Below are 26488 nucleotides of genomic sequence, written 5' to 3' on the forward strand. Positions count from 1 at the left end.
CTGGTATTCCTAGCTATGGTTCCGACTGATACCCTATTAGCTCTACGGCCTATGGGTCATTGCTGGTATTCCTAGCTATGGTTCCGACTGATACCCTAGTAGATCTACGGCTTATGGGTCATTGCTGGTATTCCTAGCTAAGCTATGGTTCCAACTGATACCCTAGTAGCTCTACGGCCTATGGGTCATTGCTGGTATTCCTAGCTATGGTTCCGACTGATACCCTAGTACCTCTACAGCATATGGGTCATTGTTGGTATTCCTAGCTATGGTTCCGACTTATACCCTGTAGCTCTAGGGCCTATGGGCCATTGATGGTATTCCTAGCTATGGTTCCGACTAATACCCTAGTAGCTGTACGGCCTATGGGCCATTGCTGGTATTCCTAGCTATGGTTCCAACTGATTCCCTAGTAGCTCTACGGCCTATGGGTCATTGCTGGTATTGCTAGCTATGGTTCCGACTGATTCCCTAGTAGCTCTACGGCCTATTGGTCATTGCTGGTATTGCTAGCTATGGTTCCGACTGATACCCTGTAGCTCTACGGTGTATGGGCCATTGCTGGTATTCCTAGCTATGGTTCCGACTAATACCCTTGTACCTCTACGGCCTATGGGTCATTGCTGGTATTTCTAGCTATGGTTCCGACTTATTCCCTGTAGCTCTACGGCCTATGGGCCATTGATGGTATTCCTAGCTATGGTTCACACTGATACCCTAGTAGCTCTACGGCCTATGGGTCATTGCTGGTATTCCTAGCTATGGTTCCGACTTATACCCTGTAGCTCTACGGCCTATGGGTCATTGCTGGTATTCCCCGCTATGGTTCCGACTGATTCTCTAGTAGCTCCACGGCCTATGGGTCATTGCTGGTGGTATTCCTCGCTATGGTTCTGACTGATACCCTAGTAGCTCTACGGCCTATGGGTCATTGCTGGTGGTATTCCTCGCTATGGTTCTGACTGATACCCTAGTAGCACTATGGCCTATGGGCCATTGATGGTATTCCTAGTTATGGTTCTGACTGATACCCTAGTAGCTCTACGGCCTATGGGTCATTGCTGGTATTCCTAGCTATGGTTCAGACTGATACCCTAGTACCGCTACGGCCTATGGGTCATTGCTGGTATTCCTAGCTACGGTTCTGACTTATACCCTGTAGCTCTACGGCCTATGGGCCATTGATGCTATTCCTAGCTATGGTTCTGACTGATACCTAGTAGCTCTACGGCCTATGGGCCATTGCTGGTATTCCTAGCTATGGTTCCGACTGATACCCTAGTAGCTCTACGGCCTATGGGTCATTGCTGGTATTCCCCGCTATGGTTCCGACTGATACTCTAGTAGCTCTACGGCCTATGGGTCATTGCTGGTATTCCTAGCTATGGTTCCGACTGATACTCTAGTAGCTCTACGGCCTATGGGTCATTGCTGGTATTCCCTGCTATGGTTCCGACTGATTCTCTAGTAGCTCTACGGCCTATGGGTCATTTCTGGTGGTATTCCTCGCTATGGTTCTGACTGATACCCTAGTAGCTCTACGGCCTATGGGTCATTGCTGGTGGTATTCCTCGCTATGGTTCCGACTGATACCCTAGTAGCTCTATGGCCTATGGGTCATTGCTGGTGGTATTCCTATTTATGGTTCCGACTGATACCCTAGTAGCTCTACGGCCTATGGGTCATTGCTGGTATTCCTGGTATTCCTAGCTATGATTCCGACTGATAACCCTAGTACCTCTACGGCCTATGGGCCATTGCTGGTATTCCTAGCTATGGTTCAGACTGATACCCTAGTAGCTCTACGGCCTATGGGCCATTGCTGGTATTCCTAGCTATGGTTCCGACTGATACCCTAGTAGCTCTACGGCCTATGGGTCATTGCTGGTATTCCTAGCTATGGTTCCGACTGATACCCTAGTAGCTCTACGGCCTATGGGTCATTGCTGGTATTCCTAGCTATGGTTCCGACTGATACCCTAGTAGCTCTACGGCCTATGGGTCATTGCTGGTATTCCTAGCTATGGTTCCGACTGATACCCTAGTAGCTCTACGGCCTATGGGTCATTGCTGGTATTCCTAGCTATGGTTCCGACTGATACCCTAGTAGCTCTACGGCCTATGGGTCATTGCTGGTATTCCTAGCTATGGTTCCGACTGATACCCTAGTAGCTCTACGGCCTATGGGTCATTGCTGGTATTCCTAGCTATGGTTCCGACTGATACCCTAGCAGCTCTACGGCCTATGGGCCATTGCTGGTATTCCTAGCTATGGTTCCGACTGTTACCCTAGTAGCTCTACAGCCTATGGGTCATTGTTGGTATTCCTGGTATTCCTAGCTATGATTCCGACTGATAACCCTAGTACCTCTATGGCCTATGGGTCATTGATGGTATTCCTAGCTATGGTCCCGACTTATACCCTAGTAGCTCTACGGCCTATGGGCCATTGCTGGTATTCCCAGCTATGGTTTCGACTGATACCGTAGTAGCTCTACGGCCTATGGGTCATTGCTGGTATTCCTAGCTATGGTTCCGACTGATACCCTAGCAGCTCTACGGCCTATGGGTCATTGCTGGTATTCCTAGCTATGGTTCCGACTGATACCCTAGTAGCTCTACGGCCTATGGGTTATTGCTGGTATTCCAAGCTAAGCTATGGTTCCAACTGATACCCTAGTAGCTCTACGGCCTATGGGTCATTGCTGGTATTCCTAGCTATGGTTCCGACTGATTCCCTAGTAGCTCTACGGCCTGTGGGTCATTGCTGGTATTCCTAGCTATGGTTCTGACTGATACCCTATTAGCTCTACGGCCTATGGGTCATTGCTGGTATTCCTAGCTATGGTTCCGACTGATACCCTAGTAGATCTACGGCTTATGGGTCATTGCTGGTATTCCTAGCTAAGCTATGGTTCCAACTGATACCCTAGTAGCTCTACGGCCTATGGGTCATTGCTGGTATTCCTAGCTATGGTTCCGACTGATACCCTAGTACCTCTACAGCATATGGGTCATTGTTGGTATTCCTAGCTAAGCTATGGTTCCAACTGATACCCTAGTAGCTCTACGGCCTATTGGTCATTGCTGGTATTGCTAGCTATGGTTCCGACTGATACCCTGTAGCTCTACGGTGTATGGGCCATTGCTGGTATTCCTAGCTATGGTTCCGACTAATACCCTTGTACCTCTACGGCCTATGGGTCATTGCTGGTATTTCTAGCTATGGTTCCGACTTATTCCCTGTAGCTCTACGGCCTATGGGCCATTGATGGTATTCCTAGCTATGGTTCACACTGATACCCTAGTAGCTCTACGGCCTATGGGTCATTGCTGGTATTCCTAGCTATGGTTCCGACTTATACCCTGTAGCTCTACGGCCTATGGGTCATTGCTGGTATTCCCCGCTATGGTTCCGACTGATTCTCTAGTAGCTCCACGGCCTATGGGTCATTGCTGGTGGTATTCCTCGCTATGGTTCTGACTGATACCCTAGTAGCTCTACGGCCTATGGGTCATTGCTGGTATTCCCCGCTATGGTTCCCACTGATTCTCTAGTAGCTCTACGGCCTATGGGTCATTGCTGGTGGTATTCCTCGCTATGGTTCTGACTGATACCCTAGTAGCTCTACGGCCTATGGGTCATTGCTGGTGGTATTCCTCGCTATGGTTCTGACTGATACCCTAGTAGCACTATGGCCTATGGGCCATTGATGGTATTCCTAGTTATGGTTCTGACTGATACCCTAGTAGCTCTACGGCCTATGGGTCATTGCTGGTATTCCTAGCTATGGTTCAGACTGATACCCTAGTACCGCTACGGCCTATGGGTCATTGCTGGTATTCCTAGCTACGGTTCTGACTTATACCCTGTAGCTCTACGGCCTATGGGCCATTGATGCTATTCCTAGCTATGGTTCTGACTGATACCTAGTAGCTCTACGGCCTATGGGCCATTGCTGGTATTCCTAGCTATGGTTCCGACTGATACCCTAGTAGCTCTACGGCCTATGGGTCATTGCTGGTATTCCCCGCTATGGTTCCGACTGATACTCTAGTAGCTCTACGGCCTATGGGTCATTGCTGGTATTCCTAGCTATGGTTCCGACTGATACTCTAGTAGCTCTACGGCCTATGGGTCATTGCTGGTATTCCCTGCTATGGTTCCGACTGATTCTCTAGTAGCTCTACGGCCTATGGGTCATTGCTGGTGGTATTCCTCGCTATGGTTCTGACTGATACCCTAGTAGCTCTACGGCCTATGGGTCATTGCTGGTGGTATTCCTCGCTATGGTTCCGACTGATACCCTAGTAGCTCTATGGCCTATGGGTCATTGCTGGTGGTATTCCTATTTATGGTTCCGACTGATACCCTAGTAGCTCTACGGCCTATGGGCCATTGATGGTATTCCTAGCTATGGTTCCGACTGATACCCTAGTAGTTCTACGGCCTATGGGCCATTGATGGTATTCCTAGCTATGGTTCCGACTGATACCCTAGTAGCTCTACGGCCTATGGGCCATTGCTGATATTCCTAGCTATGTTTCCGACTGATACCCTAGTAGCTCTACAGCCTATGGGTCATTGCTGGTATTCCCCGCTATGGTTCCGACTGATACTCTAGTAGCTCTACGGCCTATCGGTCATTGCTGGTATTCCCCGCTATGGTTCTGACTGATTCTCTAGTAGCTCTACGGCCTATGGGTCATTGCTGGTGGTATTCCTCGCTACGGTTCTGACTGATACCCTAGTAGCTCTACGGCCTATGGGTCATTGCTGGTGGTATTCCTCGCTACGGTTCTGACTGATACCCTAGTAGCTCTACGGCCTATGGGCCATTGATGGTATTCCTAGCTATGGTTCCGACTGATACCCTAGTAGCTCTACGGCCTATGGGTCATTGATGGTATTCGGCTTCATTGAGGAATTTCATCTGAGTGGGTCTTCCTCAGGTGCAGACCTGCACAAGGCGTTTCTTCCGCAGAAGGAATTCATGATTGAAAACTGCAGTTTTGTGAGCTTTCAGTGACTTTAAAATGTGTTATTCTTTCACCAGCAGCAACGTTTTTTTCGTTTATGAAAGTTATTTATGTCCTAGTGAAAAAAAAGTTGAAATGTGCACTAGGAAATACATATCTTGCTAGTATAGAAAACACACATTTGCAGCAAGAAACATAATAATAATAATAATAATAATAATAATGAAAGAAATAAAGAAAACACTGATGTGCACATCATTCTGTGGGCTTACATTGTTTGTATTTAATTTAGAAAAATTTTTCCTGTTTTTTTGTTTGGAAGATCTGGTCATTCCAAATAAAACCCATCAATCAGTCCACGGAAATCATAAGGTTATCTTGACTCCAATCACAGAGGAAAATCATAGTTCTGAACTCACAACATTGGACTCCCCGTCCATCTTTTATACTCACTATGAATAACAGATCGATAGGAGTGTCCTTTTGACTTCCGAGTAATTCAGCGGTACTCACAGTCTACCCCCCCTCCTGCACTACCCGACATCGGTGGGTCCTGCCCAAGTTCCATTGCCCCCCTCGATCCCCTAACTCCTCCATCCAGTCCTCAGGTAAGAACATCAAGACAAATGACCTAGATCGTTTTCCACATTTTAAAGAGAAGTCACACCCCTGAAGCCACGCCCACTCTGGCAGCACTCTTATCCAAGTGCACTATGTAATTCCTAGCTGGCATCCCGCACCCCACACACGCAATAAGAATCTACTATGGGCACCATGAAAGCCCAAAGGTTCATGAACAGTCTAGAAAATTGGCTCAATCACTACCCCTTCAAAAAATGTTATTAGGAAAGTAAAACATAATATCTTTGCATGTATGCCGTGTTTCTAACAAGGTCACTTTCACCATGGTGTCTCTACCAGACAAACTCAGCCATTCATGGAGGCGAAAGGACACTGCTCACAAACCAAAGCTCAACAATCCTCAAAATGATACACAACATTTGCTGCAACTGTGACATGCTGGATCAAGCAGTGGAAAAACACCTCAAGACCTTCAACAAACTATTCCCGCGATTAAAGTTTCTACTGAGAAACTGTCCTGTTCTCCCATTGGACCTCCTGATAGCGGGTGCGTGGTTTCGAAGAAATAAATAACGCTGTGGTAATTTTCTACATGGTGCTTTACTTCAACAGTCAGAAACAGTTTCAGCGATTTCTTGAAGGCAACTCCAAGCTTTTTTCTAGAAGGCTTTGGCGTAGGACTTTGACTATGATCTTGCGTGCCACCAGCAAAGGTGGGTGTTTTTTAGTGCTGTTGTAATTCGTTAAGCTTTCTGACTTAACTATCACTCAGAGCTTCCTAGACTAAAAGAATCAGATGTACTCGAGCCAAGATCACGTGAAAGCCCCGGAAATGAAACCATTAAAGAAGCCTATAGGTAAATATGGGTTGGCATGAGTCCTCTACCTTGAACTTCTCTGATGAAATAAAGTCAATGTCACAGGCATCACCTAAGCTAGCTATCTCCATCAGTGAATAGTCATGGGCCAGGAATGCGAATGAGGCGTAGCAGCAGATAGAGTCTTAGGCTTAACGTTCTCCCACCTTTCCCCTCTCCTCCCTCTGTTCTTCCTTGACACCTCGAAGGGATTAGTTCACAGGAGGCGCCTCAAGAAATTACAATAAATAAGTATACAACGGATGACTCTCTGGCGGCTCACACCCCGTGGGCGTGAATTGGGGCCATTCCTACCCGACAAATGGACACCCTCGCAAAAATGATTGCTCTTCCGTCAGGTGAGGTACAAGTGTTTGGGAAAAGAGCTGTGCACGCTCCAGGCTGTACACACTGCAACCCTCACCCAACATGCCTTTGCTTGGAACCTCATGAAGTCCCAGTCAGCACAGACAATCCACCCGTTCCACACCTCCTGCCTGCCCTGTGCTCCTGGACTCCTTGCCTTACAAATCTACCCTGGATATTTCCCAGGCACTCCTGCCCTCCACCCTCGGATGCATTTGGAGGCAGCTGCATGGCAGCATGCCAGCTATACAAATCACACACATAAATAAAGAACAACTCTCACACTCTTCTACCCTCTGCTGGCTTTGACAGAAAATCCTGTCATTAAAATCAATTTTCAAAAGAAGGGATAATTAGCAAGAACTAGTGTATAGGGCCCAGTGGGGGTGTAGAGTATGAAATGAATACTAATGTGGTGCATTGAAACAGGTGACACACATGATCTCATACCTCCCAGCTCACATGCTTTTGGTCGGTGTCACCAGCTCTGTAATTAGTTTAATCACCGGCCAAGCCCCCTACATTTCCATTCACTCCAATGGACTCTCGCCGCCAAAAACAAAATCAGGTGTTTTAACCTGCACTCGGGACACAGAAATTTGAGAGCTATGGCATCTCCACCCTGGGATGTGTACGTTTTGGCCGTGACGCAATTTTTCGTGGCCGAATTGACCATGGTCAATTCGACTGTGAAACCAATTTTGCTGTGGCCAAAACCTCCTAATTAAAAGACCCCACACACCCCACCCCCTACTTACCTTTTTGCCGTCCGTGCAAGTTGTGACCCTGCAGTGTCGGACCCGTCCCTCCTACGCGGGTCAGATCCGACGCTGCAGGATCTGATTTTTTTTTTCTTGGTCCCCCGCCTCCAAACCTCCGGAAGCGGGGGACAACCCTGCTGCTCCTAAAGGCAATCACTACCAAACATGGGGAGCCGGGGACACACCCACAACCGCTGCTCCCCATGTTTGATATTGATTGCCCAAATTGGTTGTTTCTAAACGACCAAATGGTACTGGCCAAATTCGGGCAGTTGTACCATACGGTCAGTTAGAAACTACCAATTTGGGTAATGCCCCACACTGTACATCAGTCATTAAGGGTCACTTATATGTCTGAAAGCAATTTCACTTCCCCAACCACCCATTGTGATGGAGTAAATAGCAAGGGTCCAGAGCGGGCGAGGAATGACGCCATACCAATCTGTCCATATGCCATGCTGATCAGTCGCTCATTCACCAGTTTGTCGGTGCGTGGATTTCGCGGCTGCCTTTTCATGATGTCACTTTCAGCCGCTTCGTAAGCTAAAGAGATGGCAGGTACCTAGCATGGCGAGAGAAAAAGAACACTAATGTGATTTTCATACAACTGCCACATGAGATTGATCCAAAACATGGATACGTTCAGAGTCACAGTTCACCGTCACATGGTCTGTTTTGCTGATTAAGTTGTCACCACTAGATAAAGATGATAGCAATAATTGCTCCCACGGAAGTCTTACATGGCTATTAATGGCCCTCTCACCCAAGGTCTGTCTCAATCTTTGGGCCATTACAGGGTGGGTAATGCCCCACCCCCTGCAGCATCAATTAACGGTACTGGCACCCCATGAAGACGCCTGAGGTTCTGAAAATGGTAAAATTGCCCAGTGTTGCCCTTTCAAGAAAGTGGACGTGCGGCTGTCCACCAGGCTTGTGAGGCTCATTGTGGAAACTCTGTAAAAACCCAGAGCTTTCTGTGCTCAGGAGCCAGATGTTTGGGGGCAGGGAACACAATGTTGGTTTATCTGTCCATTTCTGCACATCTGTATGGAAATATACCTTGCTTTCTGCTCTTTCTGCCTGGTTTCCCATTGGGTTATTTGGTGATGAGCTGCAGGATTCTACTCTAGCAATGAGGTTGTTCAGAAGACCGAGCTCATACATTTTTACAGAGATACCTGAGTGAGCAAAGGCGTTTGTCAGCTGGACGTGATGACTAAAATTAATTAGGTAACAGAGGTTCGTCAATTACCATCGGGCCGATTCATTGAACAAATATACGCTGAAATTCGTGGCGCAAGCATGAAAAAGCATGCGCACGCGTGCGATTCATGGAAGGCCCTGCGCGTGTTTTCCCAGAGATGTGCGCGAAATCTGCGGGTGGCACACACGGGCGCACACATCATTGCAACATCCAGAATGCTGTGCGCGACTTGCACAACGTTAGCGCACACACCAAAAAGGGGGCGGAACATGGGGCAGAACGCTTGGAATGGGGAACAACGCCTGAAAATAAGGGCGTAACTGGGGAAGTACTGCTGGGAAGTACACGGAACGCCCACACGCACGCGAACCACGCGTATTCATGGAATCGAGTAGGGGAAACCTGCGCTCGGCCAAAGACACGCACAGGTCTAAACACGTCCCCCACACGAAGGCAGGCGGTAGCGTCCCTGCGCATTACAAACGTGTGCGCAAACAACAAACACGTATATACAGCTACGATGAATGCATCCCAAAAAAGCAAGAAAAAGAGATACACAACCCCTGTAGCCCACGTGCGTGTAAAAAAAAACATGCAGTACGCTGTAGACAAAAAATGCGTACGTGATCAACACGCATGCTAGTATGCCCGAAAAAAGGGGTACGCGACTAACAGGGACACCCGCAGTAGGAAAAATAGCATTTGTGACTCACCTTCTGCCTTGCGTGTAGAAGAAGAACGCGTAGCCAACACCCACGCCAAAAGAAGAAGTATGCACTCTAGCTGCTGTGAAGTAATCGCGTGAGAACCCCAATGTCTGGAAAACACACGCACCGCTTTCCATGAAGAGCACGTACAGAGCAATGGAAACCCATGTGGGACCTTCAACCTGTGGCGAGGGAAATGCTGGCCACGCGACAACACACGGAAGACCACGCTCCTACCCAGAAGGCCGAATTACTGCCCCCCAGAGCCCCGAGCAGCCTCCCACGAGCCATCTGCTGCTGCCTGCCTGCCTGCTGCCACCGTGCCCTGCCATATGGTGCCTGCACATCTGCCATCTGCAGGGGTCTGGTTGCTGTGACCACCCTTGCTGGAACAAAAGACTCCCGACTGAAGTTCCATCACTCCACAGCCCAGACCCAGGACCCAGTTGCCCACCCACACCTGCCTCGGGGGTTATCATGTCCGACACAACACCTTCCGGCACCAGCGGCAACCCCCCAGCAGAGAGGCAGAGGGCTACCAGCTTCAGTGAAAGGGAAGTTGGTATCCTGGTGGAGCAAGATCTGGGGCATTATGATGCCCTCTTCACACCATCGCACCGACAAGGAAGGACGGAGGAGGACCTGGAAGGACATAGTGGGTGCCATCAATGCGGAGGGGGTGGCACCCGCAACATCAAACACGTCCAGAAGCGCTGGGAGGACTACAAGTCCAGGACCCTCAAGACTTACCAGCTTACCACCCAGTAGATGAGGGTCCTGGAGCGCATTCGCCCAGTGCTTCAGCACCAGATTCTCAGGATGCAGGCCCGTCTGGAGTCGAGCGGTAAGTGGCCATGTATTCACGTTTAAAAAAGGGCATGTTGCAGTGTGCTGGTAGTTAGCTACTTGGCTGCATGTGTGACATGGGTCATGTTTGGATGTGTGTGTGTGCAGGGACATGATGGTGCTGCATGTGAGTCCAGTCAGGCGTGATCCACATGGATGGTGTATGTGTTACAATGCATCATGCGGAGCAGCATGCGGAACGCACACATGTATGCATGCCTGTGTCTGTACTTTGACATGTTTGGGGTGTGAGAGATGTGTGCTGGTGTCATGGACATGCATGATGTACATGTCCGTGTGTCTGAGTAGTGTGTGTGCCATGGATGCATGACACATGTCTGTGACGATGTGTTGATTCACTGATACAGCCTAGCCATCCTTGTATCCACTCTGTTTGGGGGTATACCGGGCCAGATAAATGACCCTCCGGTGATGTGTGTGCATGTGACCAGCATGTCCCATGATGCATGTGAGTATCAGCCCACCATTGGATGCAACTACGGTGCCTTGGACATGGATGCCAATGTATGTTGCATGTGCCATGCCTGTTCCTGCATGTGTGTTGCCTGCACTGACCCATGTGTTGTGGAGGGACATGATGGAAGTGACGTTTGACAGTGCCACTCATGTGCTATTGCTTTGTGTCTAGGGGACTATAGTTCAGTACCCTGATGCTTTTGTTCAATGTCTCCCTTTACACAGCGGCGAGTGAAGAAGAGGGCGGAGACGGCACTGTGGAGGAAAGCGGCAGGGATGCCTCCACCGGCCGGCGACGCAAGGCCCAGTCACCCTCCCAGGAAATTCCATCATCCGGGAGCGAGGGGACTGGTGCTGCGTCTGCCACTATGACTGCAGCGGAAGGGGCGGATGAGTCCTCACAGGGGGTTGCTACGGCAGAAGACGGTGCGGAGCCATCCAGGTTGGTGGTGTGTATAGAGGAGGAGGAGGCTGCTACAGAGCTGCACATGGGGCCTGGTGGGGGTGGTACCACTGGTGCAAGTGGTGCAGTCCAGGGGCAGGGGCAGGAGGCTACTCAGGTCGCCACGGAGGTGCCTGTTTCTGTCCCTGACACTTTGACTGCATCACCATGCACCAGCAGGGATGCCCCGTCCCAGGCCCGTCCGCAGGTAGGGGGGAGGTCCACGTCATCTGGCACTCCTCTACCTGCGGACGAGGGGACCTGTGACCGGATTGAGTCTGTCCTGATTGGTGTCATGTTGTGCACACGTGACATTCGTGATGACATGCGTGCTTCCTGGGGGGACCACGCACGTCATCACCAAGAGCTGTGTGCCAACGTGGCCCAGTTGGGAGGGACCATGGTCGGGGGTTTCCTCCATGTGTCGGCCAGTATTGCGGCCCTCTCCTCCTCTGTGCACACTATACGCCAGTCGTTATCCGTGCCATCTTCCGGCCCAGATGCCAACAGGGCCCCCTGTGGATCTGCCCCAACAAATGCAGCCAGCCGGGTGGAGACCCCATCCCTGCTACAGTCGGGAGTCGGAGGTCCAGCAGGGGTGGCCACCCCACCAACTGGACCCCCCCAGTGGGGTATATATATATATTCAGTGAAAAAACGTTGTTAAAGGGACGTTATGGTTAAGTTGCGCTACTAAAAACTTATGAAATTCAGTGAAAAAACTTTGTCAAAGGGACATTATGGTTCCAAGTAAAACCGAAAAACCCTTGAAATTCGCCAGTTATGGTAAGCTAAGCAACCATAACTCGCCCCACCACCGTGCACTGCTAAGACTAACACCCAGGACATCAAAGATGACATCACAAATGTCATTGATGACATCACTTATGACATCCCATGTGTATGAACTTTTCATGAAATGTGTACAAGGGATCCTTATTATAATGTTGCGAAACAAGTGTCAAGGGTCATTGCAATAAATATCATACCCTAATTAGTGCATTGAACGATGCATTGATATAAATAGCATTCTATTATGGGGTTCTATTTACTATACTAAGCTACTCATACAGAAACATAACATTGTGTGCAGCGTACAAGATGAAGGTGTAATATTCGTAATGTTAATATGTTGAATAATGAAATGATAATTGTTTTCTTAATAAAATAGCTAATAAAACACATGTATTACATAATTGCATTACTATAGACTCAACACAAAGACACAAGAACACATACCAATATGGGTATATACAGGGAAAGTGAAGTTAGCAAAAAAGCACAAGTAGTAGCACTTAACTGATTAGTTTCATGCAAATAAATGATTGCTCTGTTTCAAAGCTGCTATTTACCCTATGTATATGTATCACTTGATGTGATTGGACCCACAGGGAAAGTACAGCCATAAAAAAAAAAACAACAGAACTATCAGAAAGTGCTCATAAGTCTATTGATTATCTTTATGCACAAAAAGGATTGCTGTCTTTCAAGCTTGTGTCTTCCCGTATGTATATGTTTCATATGATGTGACTGGACTCTAAGGGAATTACTGTAAGAATCTACTTGAAAGATACGTCTACAAATAAAATAAAATGTTTAGTTTCTGACTGTTACTGAAGAAAACCATGTGGCCTAGAGATGTCAGCAAAAGAAAAAAGAGTGAGCCAGACATGTGATGTCATCAGTGATGTCATCAATGACATTTGTGATGTCATCTTTGATGTCCTGGGTGGTAGTCTTAGCAGTGCACGGTGGTGGCGCGAGTTATGGTTGCTTAGCTTACCATAACTGGCGAATTTCAAGGGTTTTTCGGTTTTACTTGGAACCATAACGTCCCTTTGACAAAGTTTTTTCACTGAATTTCATAGGTTTTTAGTAGCGCAACTTAACCATAAGGTCCCTTTAACAAAGTTTTTTCACTGAATTTCATAGGTTTTTAGTAGCCCAACTTAACCATACCCCTGTAACATTTTTTTTACTGCATTTTAAAGGTTTTTATTAGTGCAACGTCACCATAACATCCTATTCAATAGATGAAGACCACTAACATCTTATGTCATCAAAGTGGGAACGCCGGGGGGTAAAAAAGACAAAAAGATTTTCCTTCCTACACCGGGACGCCTGCAGGGGATGGGGGGTACAGGAGACAGACACGGGGCATGAGCGGGGGTGGGGGGTACAGGAGACAGACACGGGGCATGAGCGGGGGGTGGGGGGCAACAGGAGAGAGACACGGGGCATGAGCGGGGGTTGGGGGGAACAGGAGACAGACACGGAGCATGAGCGGGGGGTGGGGGGAACAACAGAGACAGACACGGGGCATGAGCAGGGGGTAGGGGGCAACAAGAGACAGACACGGGGCATGAGCGGGGAATGGGGGGCAACTTAACCATAACGTCCCTTTTAACAAAGTTTTTTCACTGAATTCCATAGGTTTTTAGTAGCGCAACTTAACCATAACATCCCTTTAACAAAGTTTTTTCACTGATATATATATATATATATATATATATATATATATATATATATATATATATATATATATGAAATTCAGTGAAAAAACTTTGTCAAAGGGACGTTATGGTTCCAAGTAAAACTGAAAAACCCCTGAAATTCGCCAGTTATGGTAAGCTAAGCAACCATAACTCGCGCCACCACCGTGCACTGCTAAGACTAAAACCCAGGACATCAAAGATGATGGACAGTTCGGCCATCTACCAACCCCCTGATGTAATTCCCATGGAGACCACTACTGACTCAGTGATGAATTCTAGTCGGAACCTGTCCTGATTAATATAAAGGATGCCAGATGCCTCAACATGGCTCATGAGTTTGGTTGTAGTAGCAGCTTCAAGGAGCTTTAATATTAGCTGCCGATGGTCTGGATCTCTGAGAGTGGGGGGACCTACAGCATGTTTGAACGGAAGTGGTAATTATCAGAGTTTGAGCGAGTTGTTAATAAGTGCTCCGTATGGGTCTCTCCAAGAGTGAGTTTTGAAGATGTCGGCAAAGCAGTGACCTGTTGGAGAGCCGCAGGGTTTTTGCTCTGGCTATGAAATGAGGCATATCTTTTTTTGTGAGAAAACAAAGAGAAATGAAAGACACTGTAAAGGACTCTGAATCTCAGGTATTAACTAAGACCTCTGAGTCCACAAATGTTTCTTTTGAATGCATTTAACGTTTTATTGAGTTAACTTTCTCCTTAAAGAAGTTGGCAATATCTTGGTAGAGTTGAGATTAAGGAATAATTTACACTTCAACACATTTTGTATTTCTAAAATCTTCCATGATTTTAAACTTTTAGTTGAGATATTGGCAGTGAAAATACTGGCGTTCAATATGACCTTTTAGCATTCCGAATATTCTTTTTATAGTTTTGGAATTTTTGTTTACTAAGATGACATTTGTGTTTTACTTGATAATTAGCCATGCACGTTCAGATTTCTGGAGATTTACATTATCTTCCTGCAAACATGGAGAATACCAGAGTTGGTTAATTGGAAACCTTTCCTCAGCTGTATGTTTTGTGGGGTCCAATAAGCCGAAAGCATTGGTCAGCTACTGTTGAGCTTGTTCAATATTGAAATAGGATCAAGGATGTTACCACTGGTCTCAACAACTGGTGCAATCAATGCTGAAATGGATAAAGAGAGACTGCCAATCATTTTCTAGTAGGAATTTTAGTCTTATTGTGATAGATAGATGTAATCCTTAAAGAGAGCAGAAAATTAAGTTTTATTTCAGTACTATATGTCCAGAACAAAGTCATTGCTTGTTGGATCATGACCAAAGTAGGTGGGGATAAGATTCTTTCTGAATTGTGGCCCAGAGAGTGTTTAAAAAAACGAATTAACTAGTAGAGTCTCAAAAAACTCAAAGGTTTGGGAAGTTTTTGAGGGTTATATAGGGTACCCAAGTAATATGCTTACTAAAATTGCCTTTACTTTAGGGATTTGTGGTGCTGGTGTCTTGGGTAATTCTTTCGGCAGCAGTCGCATCTTGTTACCTGCAAAGATGGCTTTCAGCAGGTCTCTTTCAGAGTAGGCTAAGGTTTGGTTTAGGGCACATGACAAGTGGAAAGAGTTACAAAACCCAAATCCTATTATTTTCCTTTTGTCTCACAAGAGTTTCACTTTGAATTGTGAGAGAGAGACTTCAGATGCCATGGCGGGATTCAAGATTACTCTGTTTTGGAAGTAGCTGGAGCTATGAGTATGCAGCATGTTCTCAATGGCCCTTTGGAACATTGGGCCTCATTACGACCCAGGCGCTAATGGGTTAACGGTGCCGTAAAAGGCTGCGGCACCGTTAACCTATTAGCGCCTAATTACGAGGTCTCTTTGCGGGACCCGACCTTAACGGCTGGTGTAGACCAGCCGTTAAAGTAGGGACCCGCAAAGGGACCTTGGTGCTAAATACGGTGCCGCAATTTGAGGCACCGTACTTAGCGCCTTCCCCATTCCCATTGAGCCCTATGGGGGAAGGGGGAATTACCGCCCCGCCAACCTTGTAATGGGCTGGTAATTCCCCCTTTCTCCATGGCGGAGTCATAACTTACCGGCATGGACCATGGTGCTAATAGCACCATGGTCTTCCGCCAGGGTCGTAATGAGGCCCATTATCCCTGATTTAACATCCAGCTAATGGTACTTTTTGAATGATTGATGTAGGAACTGAAGATGTGGATAACAATGTGTGGTGGCTATAAAGCTTTGCCTTAATCCATCCTAATCACTACCATTACCTAGATGCACCTTCCATTAAACTGTTTTTAAACAGTCTGTGCCTTTTTAGGAGGGTACCAGCCACATAAAAAACAGTCTTGGCCCTACCACCAATGAGAGCAATACTATCCAAACCCCTAAGGCACATCCTCTCTTCGCCAGAACACAAACAAGCCTAGACATATTCCGGCTTTGTTGGGGATGCAGCTTGAATCAATAGGCACAAAGAGCAAGGGGTACACGCCTCGGCGTACCAAGAGATGACTGCAAAGCTGTGGAATTCTTTAATCCCTGGCATTGCTTTGGGCAGCTTCAAGGCCACTGTTTTTATTCTGTCTGTACCGCTTCAGAAGGAGATCCGCTATAGGCAGGTTTGTCCCGCCTCCAGTGTGTAAAGTTCAACCTAACCTGCTAGTGAGGGTACAGATCATTACTATGAAGATCAGAGGTTAGGGCAGGCCCAGGTGTAGGACGTTGTCACTATTGTTTTTGCTCCTATGATATTCCTCCTTACTGTGACCTGTGTAACATGGGACATTCTGTCCGTTTTTTAAGAGGTTCTCACTGCTTTCGGTTACTTCATTTATTTTCTCTTCAATTCTCAAATACTTTAATAATATCCAATTGTACCACTTAGGGGTTCACATTAGAGGGGGCAACAGAGACTAACCCCGAGTGGAATATCCTACTCCGGAGCGCATTGAGAAGCAAAGTGCAGTAGACTTGTCGGAAGTAAGCATAGAGACTGTAGAATAGCTCCAATACAACCCAGAGGAAATGTGTTTTTAAGTCTTTGTATAAACGCATGAGGGCAGAGCGTAACATTTGCTCAACAACAAGGACATTCGTGATATTTTCCCACTGGAACAAGAGCAGATGGTTCCCAGGGCTTACTTTGTTATATATTTGGGGGTTAGTGACTGTTTAGAAGCAGACTGTAGTGTATTTGATGGAAGGTTTTAGATATATTAATTGGGTTAAAAATGTGCTCACACAGTGGATCAAATATGGACTTTTATGGCAGTCTTTGGCTCTACTGATATAGAGTGGAATTGGTATAGGATGCATCGTGTGTAAACAAGTGTGCAATCCCATGCAGAGTGATACACAGATAGATAAGATGACATTCTGATCACAAAGGCAAGGTCAACTAATTCCATGCAGCAGAGTCCCCAGGTTTCACACTCACCATATCTGTTCCCAGGTCAATACAGAGGATGGTGATGGTCCCCAGGGGCAGAGGAATGTTGGCCATGATGAAGAGGAGGAAGGGTGTGATCTCTGGAATATTACTGGTCAGTGTGTACGCAATGGACTTCTTCAGATTGTCAAAGATCAGCCGACCTGCAGAGGAGAGAAATCAAACGTCCACATAATCAGAATGGGAGTCACAAGATCATGTGTTGTATGTATAGCTAATGTACCAGAACTTCAAGCAGCAGCGAAGTCAGAAGTTGAGGTATTGGGAAGAGGACTCAGAAGTTCAAGCAGTAGGAAGAGGAATCAGCATTTCAGGCCAAGGCAAACGTAATTAGAGGTTTAGGAAGAGGAAGGAGGACTCAGAAGTTCAGGCAAAGGAGAAAGAACTCAGAAGTTCAGGCAGAGGGAACAGGACTTCAGGCACATGCAAGAGGAATCAGAGGTTAAGTTGATGGATAGAGGAGATATAGATTCAAGCAGAGGAATTAGAAATGTTCGATATCAGGAAAGGGGATCAGATGTTAAGGTAGAAGGAAGAGACATGGAGCGTTCAAAGAATAAACATAGAAATAAAATTCAGACAGTAGTAAGAGGAATCAGGCATTGAGGCACAGAGAAGAGGAATCAGACTTTCAGGGAGAGGTAAAAGGACTCATAGCTTCAGACATCAGGACAAAGAAGTAAATGGTCAGGCAGAGGATAACAGACGCCGAGGTTTTGGTAAAGGGAAGAGGAATGAGAAGTTCAAGCAAACGGAAGATGATTTAGAAGCTCAATTCAGTGAAAGAGGAATCAAAATGCCAAGTATACGGACGAGAAATTAGGAGTGAAATCAATGCCAAGTGGAATCATATATTCAACAGATGGAAGAGGAAATAGGAGTTCTGTCAAAAGAAAGTAAAATCAGGAGTTCAGGGAGAAGCAAAAGCAGTCAGGAGTTCTGGCAGAGGCAAGTGAACCAGATTTCTGATAGATGCAAGTGGAATCAGAAGTGTAGGCAGGGGCAAGTGAACTCAGTAGTGCAGGGAGGGGCGAGTGAACTCAGTAGTGCAGGGAGGGGCAAGTGAACTCAGTAGTGCAGGCAGAGCAGAGAAGAATCATTGTTCTAGGTAGCGAGTACAGTGTTCAGACGTGTAATGAGCAGGGAGAACAATCGGAAGCTCAGGCAGATGAAATCGGATTCAAAATTGCAGGCAGAGGGAAATCAGATGTACAAGCACAATCAAGGGCAAGAGGAATCAGAGATTCAGGCAGAGGGCAGACCAAATCAGACGTTCATGCATTCTGGAGCGCAAAGAAAGTAGATATTCCCACAGTGTTCAGGAAAGGAGAGAAGGCAGAGGTTCATGCAGCGAAGGGGTGGAAAAACATAGATTTATGGAACAAAGAGAAAGGGAGAGAAAACAGATATTGAGTCCTTGGTATACTACTTATTTATTGTAAGGTCACAAAAAGTATATTCACTAGTGGTCACATAGCATAAATTAACAACCTAAATGAGGGGCTCAGCGAGTTAACAATCACAAAGTGTACGCAAGGTCAATCTACTACTCATCACAAGTGGAGGTTGAAGCGCATCAAACATTCAAAGGGTATTTACATAATTTGCATTTAGTTATGTCAAATATTTGAGTCACAGTATATGATGAACAGCTTGCAGTGCACGATCTTCAGATGGAGAAACTAGTGAACCAGGCAATGGTGGAAAATTAGGAAAAAGTTAGAAGCTAGACAATGCAGTCACACTCTCAGCAGAAAGGGCGAATGAAATGCCACCCACTAAGGGAATTTGAGACACAGCAATGACTTAGACAGGACATGCCCTGGAATTTAGTCCAATGTGATTTTAGCCCTGAAGAAGAGGTTATTTCTAACATGTTGAAACATGTGCTGACTTGTTTCAAGCAGATGATCAGCTTGAAAGGTTGCTGTGGTTTGGACAATAAACAATTCGGAATGAACTAAGGGGTAATGGATTATCAGTACTGGCCAGTTGGGGTTCAACTAGTTCTGAGTATAGAACGGCCTTCCAATGAGACTCCACTGCCTGCACCTGCATTAGAAACCTGATCTGTTTCACCTAGTGATGAATGCCACCTTGCTCAGCAGTGGTGCTCTGCTCCTCTCATGTCTTTATACCTTCTCTGCAAAAGAAGAGTAGTCTCAGAGACAGATCCTTGAAGTGACCTCTTCTGGTTGCCCGCAATAGGCCTGTGAATATCTTTGTGAAATGGCCTACTCGGCAGAGCACCCACCCTTACCCAGCCGCTTTGCTGATATACATATATACATTGGTGGGGATTTCATACTTAGAAGACCCCTTTGGGGATCACAGCCTTCTTCAGGTCAGGGGAGATAGAGCACACCTCACTTGACTTGCTGCGGGGTTCCACAGCTGTAAAAACTGTTGGTGTCCCGATGAGACCAGTCAGCATTGGGGCCAGCCCTGCACCCGTCCCCTTTTGCTTTGTACATTGTTTTGAAACCCACGACTAAGATGTAGCAATATCCCCCAGAATCCTCCAAAGGCCAGCTTACCGTGCAGAGCCTTAGCTTCTGGACTGCATGAACACAACACCTTGGAACGATCCCACCTCGTAGATTCTGCACCTGCCACTGGCCCTGATCTGCTGCAAAACCAATCTTAGTCAACAGCCCTACTCGAGCTATGGCCTGGAACCCATGTTCATCTATAGCGTTCAGTGGAAGAAGCACTTAATCATTATTCCTCTAGCAGAATACTGGAGTGTGCGGATCTTCTACCTTGTAGTCTGACCCTATTTTGCCCATTACTTTACAAACAGTATTTTTATATGTACAGCTATTTAATTCTGCTGCCTTTTACTATCCATAGCTTGTGTATAACGGGTTATATTTTTGTAACACCAAGGTAAGAATATATTTATGTGTTCCTGCTGCATTTATGTGCAACAGTGAGTGCAGTCTCCTTGAATGAACAAACATCTGAATCTTCAGCCTCGCCATTAAAACGTTGAACCATTTCTTCATGTTAGCTCCATTGATGAGTTTCTCAAAGCCCCGGCAGCACACGGGGCGCCACCGATTGGGAAGGAGTTCAATGTTACACCAGGACATCTTTACAAAATTTGGTAGAACACTCTAATTGCTAGCCAAGAAGCAAACACATCTCTAGCCAGACCTTCTGATTTTCTAGTCAATTTCTATAAAAGAAATGTACAGCAGCCTCGCAAGCCCTGATTTTTGGATGACCAAAGGGTCATTAATAATTCTATCTGACAGGGCGAACACGTTTGGATGAAAATTTACAGTCCTGAATCTAAACATCTGTTTTTTTTAGTTTTGTGTAATTACCTGAAGCATTATTAATTACAATAAAAAATATTAATAAGAACATGTGTTCACCAGTCCTAATATTCAGGATTATTGTCAAGCTTCACAGTTGATCTATCCTGCATTCCCAATTGTTATTTGACAATTTGTTTTGGGGTTATTTTCGGAAACAATTAGTAACATCTGCGCAGAGTTAGAATAATCCCATGCACATTTACCCGACCAGCAAGACAATTTGGAGAATATTTTTCCTATTCTGTCGTGTTTTCAGACAATCTCAGTATCTCAACCTTTGGATGTGATGGCCTCTCGTGCGAGCGCACCTCATGATGCTTGGCCTCCAAGCATCTATAAGGAAGCCCAAAGGGCATGACTCCTGATCTTTGCACCATTATTAATGCCTCATTTTATTTATCAGGGCACATCCTGGAGGAATAAACCCACAGTTGAAGAAACCTTTCCTTCGCCCAAATAACCCTTCCAACGTTCACCCCATCTCCAAGCTTCCTTACCCGGCCAAGTTATGAAGGCCATTGGCCGCCCCAATTATGCTCTTTTGTGGAGGATTTATTGCTACTTGATGGCAGTCACGCCAGAATATTTCCTGGTAGAAGTGCCAAATCTGTGGTCATGGCGACCAGCGACAATCTCAGAAGAGTGTTGAATTAATGCATTGTTAGAGCTCTGATTTTGTTACATCTCTCAGCAGCTTTTGACACCATCGACCATCCCACCGTTCTGGGTCGAATCTATCCACTCGGTATTAGAGCTAAAGCCCTAGCTTTGCTCCACTCCTTTTTGACAGGGCACTCCGAAATGGTGGCCTTTCCCTCTATTTAATCAGCTGCAATTGTAGTCGAGTGCAGGCTCCCCAGGGACCTTCCCACAGTGCTCTGTTGTTTTATTTATACACATCCCAAGATTTGACTTTCTACGTGGACACTGAAAATACCCAGATTGTTATCCAACCGGGTACCCACAGGGGATCCACACTGTAGTGTTTCAGAAACTGCTGTGAAGTTGTCAGGCGTTGGAAGAACAATAATTGCCTCAAATGAAATCCATCCAAAATGGAGACTTTGCTCTGCAGATGTCGTAGACCATATTCCTCATTGGATGGATCAGAGGTATACTGGATTGCCAAATGTTGGCCAGCTTTGCCAGGGCAATATCCCTGTCAGACAACACAAGTATGTAATCTCTGCATCCTTCATGACTCATCTCTGTCCTTTTTGCAAACATGGCAGGCCGTTTTCTAAAACCTGCTCTTTTATCTCCGTCCCCACGTAGGTTTTTGTACTATTTCTCTTTGGGGAAGAAGATGTTTTTTTTTTATTTGTAACACTGATGAATTTGTATTTTAGGAAAATTGAACTGAATTGTTAAAAATAGTAATATATTGTAAATTCTGTTCTTTCTTTTTGTAAAGATTTTACTGAATTCAAAACAAATAATAAATAATAAAAAACTTCTCTTTTCTGCTTCAGTTTAGTTGAACAATCCATTCAATTCTAGTCGTTTAGAGCATTGTGGAGCTGAACGAGGAGCAACTTTGAACTGCCTAAATCTTCTAGAGGCTTACAGACCACCTCCCAGTCTTACCGAGTAAACATAGGTATTCTGGCACCGAGATACCAGTTCCCTCTTTCCCACACCTTTGCCTTGCTAGGACCCGCATGCACACCAGATAAGCCAAACATTAGTGCTAGTGCTTTTCTATAGGGGAGCCCTTATCATACCTCACATGTCCCGTATGACTTGTGCAAAACTCTGGTTGGAGAATTCCAAAAGCCACCGGTTTTAGAGGGACTAGCCTGAGAGCTGAAATCCAAAGGGACTCACTTCATAAACCCATGATTTGATGTCCTTTCTTCTAGTGGTCCAGCACAACATGGCCGCTGGATCTCTCACACTGAACTTCCCTTGCACTTCACTGCCTCTGCTCAGTGATCTTTAAGATCCTACTGGTGATATTTGATCTCCGTACAGATTAGTGGGTGAATGTTCATTTGGGGCGGATGTGCTCCGTTTACCACAGTATTTAGAAGCCCTAAACTACAATCTTCCCTTTATTTCCCTGAGTCTCACTTAGCTTACTTGGCAAAATTATCAGCACTGAGAATCAGGACCAACCTCCAATGTTGAGCAGCTAATCAGAAATGGTATGCATTTTATCACAAATAAAGTGAGAGTACTTATAAACTGTAGTTTACACATTGTGATTGAGGGTGATAAAGCACCTTATTGTACAAGGATAGACTTCCCTTGTAGCCCTGCCGCTGCGCGGAGATGAGCTGGATCCCAGACACCTGTGTCACTCATCAGTGAGCCTTGTGTTTTTAAATTTGTATGGTCCATCTTGCTGCCTGTATATCTAATGCAAGTCCCTGAAGCAGCCTCTAGCAACATGACCATGTCATCACCACTCACCAAACTCAGCCAACTAAAAGATCATGTCTGCCGGAGGGTTGTACTCACCTTCCTCCACGCCGGTTACTATGGAGGCAAAGTTGTCATCCAGCAAGATCATGTCGGCCGCCTGCTTTGATACATCTGAGCCCGCAATGCCCATGGCCACACCGATGTCCGCTTTCTTCAAGGCCGGCGAGTCGTTCACCCCATCCCCTGTGACGGCCACGATGGCCCCCTATTTTTGGGAAAGAGACAGTGAGAGGTGTCAAGAGAAGAGAGAGGCGCAGAGAGCGGGGATAAGAAATATAAAGAGAGCCCAAGGGAAAGCGCATGAGAGAGAGGGAGAGACTGCGAGAGAGACGTAGGCTTGATGGAGGCAAAGGGTGATCAGGGAGATGCAGAGACGGGAGGCGCTGTACGTGGAGCTGAGGCTGGTGCACATTAAGGCAATGTCTTTGGAAGTCAATTCTAAATTACACCTGAAATGGAGACCCACGTCCCCACAGCCTATTGCATGGCTGAGAGCCTATGATCTGAGCCGTGGTTCCATGTGATTACAACTAATCAAATAATATGTTGCAGCCCCCCCAGTTTCCCCTAGCATTATTACCCCACACAACCCCCTCCCCACCTGTTTTAATCCCTTACCCCACCGACATATATACGTTTAACCAAAAATTCGACCTCCTTTCGTTCTTTTTGATTCGTTAGAAAAGTTGTTCGCTATTATCAATTAGTGGTTTTCCCTGTGTACCCCTGAGGCCGCATGCCTAGGAGGGGATTTGAGCCTCCTACAGGACCTGTCTCTGGCAGCCTTCCACGATGATGAGCTTCTGCTGAGGCGAGGTGCGGGCGAAGACGATCTCGGTGTGGTTCTGCAGGATTTCGTCCATTTGTTCCGCTGGCATGTCCTTCAGGTCCGTCCCATGGATCACACAGGCCTTGGCATCTCTAGAAGCCAAAAACAAGAGCTGTGGAGAGGGGCAGTGTCTGAGAGTGCACAGAAGCCGGGACTAAGAGCACGTGCCATGGGTGAGGATGGTTCTGAGAGTACAGGTGGCCTGTATGGTATGGGAGTACCCTCGAGTATGTATTTATGTATTGTGCATTTGTAAGGGCAGGGTAGTATTCAAGTTCCACTTTCTAATGCACATTGGCAAAGCCCACAGTTTTGGCACTTGTGAAGGTATTAGGTACAGCACCCTGAGGCACTGCCATCATATATCCCGCCGACCACACCATTTTCCTCCTCTTAACAACATATGCTGAGGTACTACCATCATTTGCCGTGTATCATTATGATATGGCACATGGTCACATCATAAGGCGGTTATGTTTCCCTTAAACCAGCTTCTGATATAGCCGCGGGTTCCAGCCCCATTGGCAGTAATTATGTGAAAGTCCCCCTTGCCCCCCTCACCATTGTAACCAGAATGAGCCGGGAGCTTCATGTGCACCTGGTGCTGTAGAATGACTGCATCACCATTAGGTGCAGGATTTGCATCCAATTCTTCATCAATAGTTTCCCTCGATACACCAACCCCAGACAGAGATTAGCACTAGGGGCCAGAGTTTCTATAGGACGGTCATATCAATGACATGGCGCAAAGATGCATCTGGGTCATGGTGCATCTCATTGGAGATGGCAAATTCACACAACAAAACATGGCCGGTGACGAAGGGTGCGCAAATTGTGCTGCAAAAGAGGTGCAAAGGAGTGGGCATTTAATGACGCATACGAGATGCACACGATTTTGGCACATCTGTCAGATGCCCACTTCATGTGAAAATGCTGACAGGATTACTGTGTGCCAGAAAACATGTGCATCTCATCGGATGCCCCCAGAAGAGTGCATCTATGCTAAAAAAAAATGCAAGCAAAGTAGTTCGGGCAGGTTGTTTACCGGTCATTCTCTTTTTTGTGCCATGTGCATAATACATCTGCGAATAAAACAATGCATATTTGTAAACTTTATTTAGTCAAGTAGATCGCTTCCCCGCGGAGGAAGTGTATTACATTTCAATGTCTCTGGAGGTAGTGTTGCTATGTCATTCAGGAATTTGTCTCGGGAGGATAGCTCAGGGGCAACGTGTTCACCTTGGGAACAAAATGACACGGAGAGCCACAGGTTCGATCCCCGGGTCCGCGCTTAGAAACCTCTGGGTATTAAGCGCATTATAAATAACCTATTATATCAAATGATTGTGTTGATGGGGAGTAGGATTATGCATTTATTTAATATAGTGCAGAAATTGACAATGTGATTGCTAGACACCCGCATGGAAAGTCTTCCACTTCCCAATGTCCTCTCACTCCTGTACACGTGGCTGCTGACGTATGAGGGCCACATGGGTGCAATCAATGGCAACACAAATGCATAGTACTCAGCTACATCGTAAAATGCCCACACTAACTTTGGCCTGGTACATGCATAACGAGGCATGCCTGTACATAACCTGTCAGATGTAAGGACCATGTTGAAGACCTTGCGTAGGGCCGGTGACTGTGAAGATTACGATATCACCACTGTGATGCCAGTGGTGACCTGGAAGGAGCCTTTTCAATGGGAATTCAGGGAACATTGACTAGTGGTGGTATAGCATGGGCTTGCATTGTGGGTGTGGTAAGGGCCCCCTCTCACTGACTCATCATCTCCAGTATGACATGCAGTGGGAAGAGGTACCTCTGGGTGACTGCTTCATCAGCCCGTTTAAATATGGTGATCCTCCCGTATACAATCACCCTCCTCATCAGTCGGTGCAACAGCATCATGTCTTCTGGATTAGCCATTTTGGAAATGTGTACCCATCTGTCTGTGCTCAGTTTTTATACTGTGTTATTGGTGTGATCAGGGTGCTCTGTGTGGTTAGATAGGTCACTTGAACTCTTTTCTGGGACAATTGCTCCACTTGTAAATGGAGCAAATGTCAAAGTGCATTTTTGGAGCAAATTCTGTGCCCTGGTTTTGTGAATCAGGATTTCGGTGCATCTCTGCTCACTTGCTGTGGTCACTCCCCCTTTGCATGCATGTTCTGGTGTATTTGCATGCTTTCCTTCCACTTTGAGCATGTGTTTCCCCATATTTTGCACTCCTCGTATAAACGGGCGCGTCTCTGAGATGCCCACTTCTGTGAATGTGATGCATCTATTCATGGTGCTTTTGTGGCGCATCTCAGATTTCCACACCTTTTTTTGTTGAGAATCTGTCCCTATGTATTCACCAAAGTAGAATGGGAAAGCAGGGCTCTCTGGGCTGAAGCAGTAAAGATGTATGGAACTTGAAGCATAGATGGCCATCTTTTGTAGAAGCTCTAAAACACTTCCCATCGTAGCTTAATGAGAAGTCTACAGATGCCAAGCATGCCCTTAGAAGCTGGGTTTCAGACTCAGCAGAGTCTCCTGAGACCCCAGCATTGTTACCCCAAAGGAAACCATCAAGAGACCACTTGGGTTAGTATTCTAACACTGTATATCCCTCTAGAATGGCCTCTCTACCCCTCTCAAACTTGAGCTGTACCACCTGAAGTACTGGAAGCAGCCCAAGAACTTCTTTTTGCTTCCGCTGTCTCTCTCTCTCTCCCCTGCCGACCTACCTGTCTGCTGCACTGACTGGTTGC

General features: G+C 46.4%; 1 protein-coding gene across 6 annotated transcripts in view; it reads right to left on the reverse strand.

Moving 5' to 3' along the window:
- ATP1A3 (ATPase Na+/K+ transporting subunit alpha 3) overlaps positions 1 to 26488 on the reverse strand; it is a 330819-nt gene that overhangs the window by 23167 nt on the left and 281164 nt on the right. For all 6 annotated transcript variants that reach the window (XM_069640928.1, XM_069640929.1, XM_069640927.1 and 3 more), the window contains 4 exons: positions 23671 to 23821; positions 22937 to 23105; positions 17136 to 17290; positions 7985 to 8108 (listed from right to left, as the gene is read on the reverse strand). In XM_069640928.1, coding sequence (XP_069497029.1) covers positions 7985 to 8108; positions 17136 to 17290; positions 22937 to 23105; positions 23671 to 23821 — 599 coding nt within the window. The remainder of the gene's footprint in view (positions 1 to 7984; positions 8109 to 17135; positions 17291 to 22936; positions 23106 to 23670; positions 23822 to 26488) is intronic.

Source organism: Ambystoma mexicanum, chromosome 1q, assembly GCF_040938575.1.
Source record: "Ambystoma mexicanum isolate Mex_15411 chromosome 1q, UKY_AmexF1_1, whole genome shotgun sequence".
Lineage (NCBI taxonomy): Eukaryota > Metazoa > Chordata > Amphibia > Caudata > Ambystomatidae > Ambystoma > Ambystoma mexicanum.